Source organism: Helianthus annuus, chromosome 16, assembly GCF_002127325.2.
Source record: "Helianthus annuus cultivar XRQ/B chromosome 16, HanXRQr2.0-SUNRISE, whole genome shotgun sequence".
In the NCBI taxonomy this organism is placed as follows: domain Eukaryota; kingdom Viridiplantae; phylum Streptophyta; class Magnoliopsida; order Asterales; family Asteraceae; genus Helianthus; species Helianthus annuus.
In genome coordinates, this window is record NC_035448.2 from 121,413,432 (window position 1) to 121,420,562 (window position 7,131).

The 7,131-nt window shown below is 38.8% G+C and overlaps 1 protein-coding gene across 1 annotated transcript; it reads left to right on the forward strand.

The window, feature by feature from the left end:
• The first annotated feature begins 3,774 nt into the window (after positions 1 to 3,774).
• Positions 3,775 to 5,667, forward strand: LOC110919547. Its single transcript, XM_022163815.1, has 2 exons — positions 3,775 to 4,033; positions 5,378 to 5,667. Exons 1-2 carry the CDS (start codon positions 3,775 to 3,777, stop codon positions 5,665 to 5,667), a joined length of 549 nt encoding a protein of 182 aa, XP_022019507.1.
• Positions 5,668 to 7,131: the final 1,464 nt, after the last annotated feature.

Consider the following 7,131-nt stretch of genomic DNA (forward strand, 5'->3'; position numbering starts at 1 on the left):
GAAAATATAAAACCTTGTATAAGAATTGTAAATTATATAATCAATTAACTAGGAATTTATAACCTAGTTAAATACAAGACTTGAGGTGGCATTTAACAAAGTTAAATCAGTTAGATTATAAATCAAATAAGGTTTAGGGACCAATCTTGCCAAACTTGAAACCTAATTACTAAAATAGAGAATAATTACACCCAAACACACACTGGTGTGTGATTGGATCGAACAGAAGGCAGGGGCGACCAGAGGTTTCTTCAAACCCTAGTTTTCACATAAAATCTCTGAATTGAAGCCTCAAATCTACTCTAAATCAAGTCTTGAACATAAATTAGTGATCACCTCGTCGTAGAGATCAAGAGGTATGTAAAATTTTGGTATTTTGTTTCATCTTGAATTCTAGGTTAAATGGAAGAAACTGAAATTGAGCCTAAATATGTGATACATGAATGAATCTAAAGTAATATGATGTCTAGGGTTAAACCCTAGATGATTTCTTGTGAAAATCATTGCATGATACTTGAAGAATTTATAGTCACCATTGTAGGTGATTTATGAAATTGTAGAGACTAGACAAACACTAGGATTATGATTTCTATTCTAGTGGAAAACTGAATTTGTATGATGAAATTCAGCAATTTGAATGATAAAGGAGTGTAAATTGCTTAAATTGAAGTGAATTTAGATGTAAATAACATGTCAAGAACCTAGTAATGATTATGTAGAAATCTGATCACTAGGTGTTTGTAGAAACGCATAGGTGAAGATCAAAGTGTTAATAATCGGACAAAACGCAGATTTGATTTCAGTAATATATTGTCCGTTAATGAGTATAAAAGAGTTCTAAATTTGGTTGCGAATGGAACTCTTTAGGTAAAGAATCCGGGTCGTCAAGTGGACAAGCCGGGGGTGATATGTAACAACCCTCATCAAAACTATTATTTATTGTATTTTTTCATCCAATAGGAAACCCTAATTGAGACACCCAAGTGATTCTGCACAAACCCTACAAATTTCAGAACAATCAGAATCAGGATCAGGGCCCCTAAAACTCAGGGGGGGGGGTATTCCCTACTCAACGATTATCCTTATAAGTTACTATAAAAATCGAATTTAATCATTTCGTCGACTCAGCTAGCTTACATACACACGCGGCAAGACTACAGTGATTTCGTGTCCCTTACGGACCGTAAGGGAAAAAATGCTTACGGTCCGTAAGCATGTCAATTTTCGTGTAGAAATAGCAGACATTGGGACTTGAATTCTGGCGATTGAACGACGATAAAATTCAAATTGTACGCAGAGATATCATCCAAATACTCTAAAAAAACACACACGAATCACTAATTAGTATAGCGGGGTGCTGCTGCGATACCGGGTATTAACTCGATCGCTGCTACGATTCAATGTCCGATCGATGGAAACTATCCGATGGATGTTTTAGTTCTATCCTTTGTCATTCGTCGTGATTCCGACAGGATGTTTGAGTATCACCCGAACTCGGTGAATACTCTATCATTCGTTGTGAATCCGATGGATGTTTAAGTGATTGCACTTTGTCATTCGTTGTGAGGGTTTTAATCTCGTGAGTTATCGTAATTGCTGTATTAAGTTACCTACCTAGTTCGTATGCACTAGGTTACAAGGTTAAATCAATAGGCTAAGCTCTGCCTGTATAAATCTGCAATATATCAAGGATTATCTGTAGACTAAACTTTGGCCATATGAATTTGCATGCTTATAATGTGAGTCATTCTCTTTTTTTATCAATTGTTTTACAAAACTCCAAGTTATTTTCAAAGTTATAATTACAGGGATTAAGTCTTTGTAATCACCAAATTACAGCCGGTATGTGGGGTTTTGTATACATTACTTGATAATCTTCACCATTGGGGCAGCCAATGGGTGATATGACCATAATCACAGACACCATTGGACAATTAGAGGGCCAATGGGTCGAGTGACAAAGTACCGTGGGTAGTTGGTTTGATATCAGAAACATTGTAATCGCTCTTAATACTGTAAATTATAACAAATGTGTCGTTTTCAGTAAACTGAATGATTCACTCAGTATTTTCCGCTGACAAAACCTTTTTTTAAAACGTGTTTTAGGTAATTACAGTAGATTGGAGTAAAAGATGGATACGGCACTGAAAGGCATCAAGAAGTGGCTTATTTTATTAATTAAAATCAAATTAAGAAATATTGTTTTATGTAATAAAATTTATCTTTATTAAAACTACCTTTGTAAAACATGGATTTATTCCATCTATTTAATAAATAAAAATCCGGTGTTTCTAAACTCTGATATTTTTCCTAACTCACGGTCCTGATTAAATTTCCGCTGCAATATTTTTCAAAATAATCACCGGTACCACCGGGCTGTTCGCGACTCCCTATCCCGTCGAGGGTGGGTCGGGGGTCGTGACAGAAGGTGGTATCAGAGCCACTGCTTTAAGTCTTTAGGTGTTGTGACAATAATACCTAAGTTCATATAAAAGAGTTAGGAGATTGCTATTAACTAGTAGCACACATTATAGCATTTAGACTTGAACTTAAGAAAAGATGCCTTAGTATAAACTTCAAAATAAGCTAAGTACTTATGTGAATAAATTAGGATGGATTTTTGTATGCCATAAGAATGGTAATTAGAATATTGCAAGATATGATAAATAAGCAAGAATTAATAGTAATTATTGCTTATTGATATTACCTGGTCTAGAATAAAATATGTTATGGAAATACAAATTTCCTTGATTCTGGATAGAAGTCCTAATAAAAGAAGCACTTTTAAAATCTTGAAAAGATACTATTTATGGGAAATAGAAAATTTTCTCTGGCAAGACTGGGTATGGTGTAGGAGACTCTCCAGTTTGTCCAGATATAACGGGATTACCTCTTCGGCACGAACCGGATAAGACGGGGTATATAATATGTCAAACAAGTGACAAGATTTCCCTAAATAGTATCATGACCTAATATCTGACTTATTTTTGGAAATATGAATCTGTTAAATACATTGACCTTACTACAGGTATGTATATTACAGCATGTGAAATATGTGATTATATAGATATGTATATCTCTAAGAAATTCCAAAAAGTCAATTAGGAATAAAGCATAAGCATATGTGTCTAGATTTCTTTATTAGGAATCTCTTTTCCAATATCAAACATTATTTCGTTTGATCATCTGTCTTATAGCCCGTGTGATAAAATAAACAATGGAAACCCTTTAAAACGCCATCAAAAGAATTTCTAACGCGTTACCATAAACTGTTAATGCAAATAAGAAATATGTAAAGTTGTGCTAGTACACAAGAAAACACATAAAATTTAAATTATACACAGACGATGAAATATATCACACACAACTTTTGAAGCAAGACCTTTGGAAAATATAAATTGGGCATGATAACACCAATGTTAATTCCGTCAGTAGAAGAATTACTAATTAAAAAGAAGCACTTTTCCACGTAAATTCTATAAACGACATGAATCTCGATAAGGTACGTTGTAATAAGATTTCACAATTATCAGTGCACAGTCTAATCAGAGTCATAATTATTATCACTGAAAAAGGAATCGTATACCTTTGCAAATTCCTTATTTCACAATTATCAGTGCACAGGCTAAGGCCATGACATGGGAGGAGTTTAAGACACCGTTTCTTAAACATCATAGTCCCAAAGCGGTCATTAATAGAGTCAAGGAAGAATTCATGCAACTCAGGCACAAGGGTGAGTCCATAGACAAGATCACGGGGATGTTTATGGATAAGATGAAGTTCTGTGATGATTTGGTGACGAATGAAGAACAGAAGATATATTACTACCACAACATGTTGAGTGCAGAATATAGAGAGTTCATAACCCCTTCAAAATATGAGACCCATACCGAGATCATTAATGCAGCTCGGGAAAGGGAGATCGAATTGAAAAAGAGCATTGAACGGGGTGAACGGAGGGCGCAAGAGGTAAATCCAAGCCCTACCAAGAAAGCACGAACAAATGAAACCGCGAAGAAATCGGATACGCAAGGTGGGTCGCCAAGTTGTAAAATTTGCGGGAAAGGTCACAAAGGCGAATGCCGGTTCAAGGATAAGCCTTGTCCCATATGCCGAAAAACGGGACATATGGCTATATCATGCCCGGACAAAGTGACTGTCTGTTACAATTGCTACCGACCGGGTCACAAAAGATCGGAATGCCCAGAACTGGTTAGAAAGAAAGATGGGCAAGACTCGAAAAGTGAAGCCCCGAAAGTAAAAGCAAGATCTTTCCAATTGACCGCTGCAGAAGCAAAAGTCGAACCTGACATGGTCTCAGGTTTATTTACTATAAACTCGATTCCCGCACGTGTGTTATTTGATACGGGTGCGAACAAATCCTTTATTTCATATGGATTTATTCGGCATCCTTCATTTGTTCTAACGAAATTACCTATGACTTTAGAAGTAGAGATAGGTAATAACAAGAGCTTTATTGTTTGTGACGTATGTGAAAACTGTAAAATGAGCATTGATGAAGAATACACAATAGACTTGATTCCGATGTCGATGGGAGAATTCCAAGTGATCATGGGGATGGATTGGTTATCCCGATACCATGCGAAGGTGGTCTGTTTCCGAAAGGAAATTAAACTGACGTCTCCTAGCGGAAAGCAAGTTACGATATACGGTGAAAAAGGAGGTAACCCGGTGCTATGCTCAATGCTAGAAGCCCATAAACTTATTAAACATGGATGCAAGGCTTATATGGTATACGCAAGTGAATCGGAAAAAGAGCCCCTCAAAATTGGAGATGTGCCGGTGGTACGTGATTATGAAGATGTGTTCCCGGAAGAACTCCCGGGAATACCACCAGAACGGGATGTAGAGTTCGAAATCGAATTGATTCCGGGCGCAAAACCCGTGGCCAAGGCACCGTATCGACTCGCTCCGTCCGAGCTACAAGAATTGATGTCACAAATCCAAGAATTTCTCGATAAAGGGTTCATCCGACCAAGTGTATCCCCGTGGGGCGCACCAGTTCTATTCGTGAAAAAGAAGGATGACAGTATGCGTATGTGTATCGATTACCGAGAGTTAAACAAACTCACGGTGAAGAATCGATACCCACTTCCAAGAATTGATGACTTGTTTGACCAACTACAAGGAGCAAGTTGGTTCTCAAAGATTGATCTCAGATCTGGTAATCACCAACTGAAAGTCAGGGAAGAAGATGTACCGAAAACAGCCTTCCGGACACGGTACGGGCATTATGAGTTCCTTGTAATGCCCTTTGGGTTGACAAATACACCCGCGGCTTTCATGGACCTCATGAACCGGGTTTGCAGACCCATGCTGGATAAGTCGGTAATTGTATTTATCGATGACATTTTAGTATATTCAAAGAATGAAGCTGAGCATGTGCATCATTTGCAAGAAGTGTTAGAGACACTCAGACGAGAAAAGCTCTATGCGAAATTCACAAAGTGCGCCTTCTGGCTACGAGAGGTGCAGTTTCTTGGGCATATCATTAGTGCGGATGGAGTATTAGTGGATCCGTCAAAAGTAGAAGCTGTGTCGAAATGGAACACTCCAAGGAATCCTTCAGAAATCCGAAGCTTTTTAGGGCTCGCGGGATATTATCGAGATTCATACAAGATTTCTCCAAAATTGCTTTACCTTTGACTAAATTGACTCGTAAGGAGGAAAAGTTCGTATGGGGTGTTGAACAGGAGGAGGCTTTCCAAACGCTCAAAGAAAAGTTAACTCAAGCTCCGGTGCTAACATTACCAGAAGGAAATGACGATATGGTGGTTTATTCGGATGCGTCGTATTCAGGGCTCGGATGTGTTTTGATGCAACGAGGCAAGGTCATCGCCTATGCCTCGAGGCAATTGAAGATCCATGAAAAGAAATACCCGGCCCACGACTTGGAGTTGGCGGCAGTGATATTTGCTTTAAAAATCTGGAGGTATTACTTATATGGAGTAAAGTGTAAAATCTTTACCGACCATAAAAGTTTGAAATATTTCTTCGACCAGAAGGAATTAAACATGAGACAAAGGAGGTGGTTGGAAACGGTCAAGGATTATGACTGTGAGATACACTACCACCCCGGAAAAGCTAATGTGGTGGCGGATGCGTTGAGCCGAAAGGCGGATTGTGCTCCGATACGAGTGCAATCATTGCAGCTTATTGTGACCTCGGGTTTACTTGAACAAATTCGAGGAGCACAAAATGAAGCAGTAAAGACGGAAAACTGGAGAAAGGAAAGGATTGTTGGCCAAGTTAAGGATCTCAAAGAAGGTAATCATGGTTTAAAAACACGCTTCAATAGAATTTGGGTCCCTAACACCTGTGGAGTTAAAAAGCTTCTGCTCGATGAAGCTCACAAGTCCCGTTATTCCATTCATCCGGGAGCGACCAAGATGTATAACGACCTAAAACAAAACTATTGGTGGCCCGAAATGAAAAGAGATGTTGCTAAATACGTGAAGAAATGCTTGACATGTCTACAAGTCAAGGCGGAGCACCAAAAACCATACAGCAAACTTCAACCATTAGAAATCCCGGTTTGGAAATGGGAACACATTATGACGGACCTATTAACCAAACTACCAAGGACGGGCCGCGGATTTGATACTATATGGGTTTTTGTTGATCGATTAACTAAGAGTGCTCATTTTATTCCGATACGTGAAACGTATGCGTCCAAAAATATGTCTGAAGTTTACACCAATGAGATCGTAGCGCGCCATGGAGTACAGGTATCCATCATGTCTGATAGAGATGCCCGGTTCACTTCAAACTTCTGGCGAGATTTCTAAGAGCAGATGGGGACCAAATTGTTCATCAGCACTGCATACCATCCACAGACAGATGGACAAAGTGAAAGAACAATACAAATGTTGGAAGACATGCTTCGGGCATGTATAATCGACTTTGGGGGCAGTTGGGATGCCTATCTACCATTAGTCGAGTTTTCGTATAATAACAGCTACCATGCAAGTATTGGAATGGCACCGTTTGAAATGCTCTACGGTAGGAAATGTCGGACCCCGGTATGTGGGGGTGAAGTGGGTCCACGTGAACTCGCCCGCCAAGATATAATTCGAGCCACTAATAAAAAGATTGATGTGGTTCGGGCAC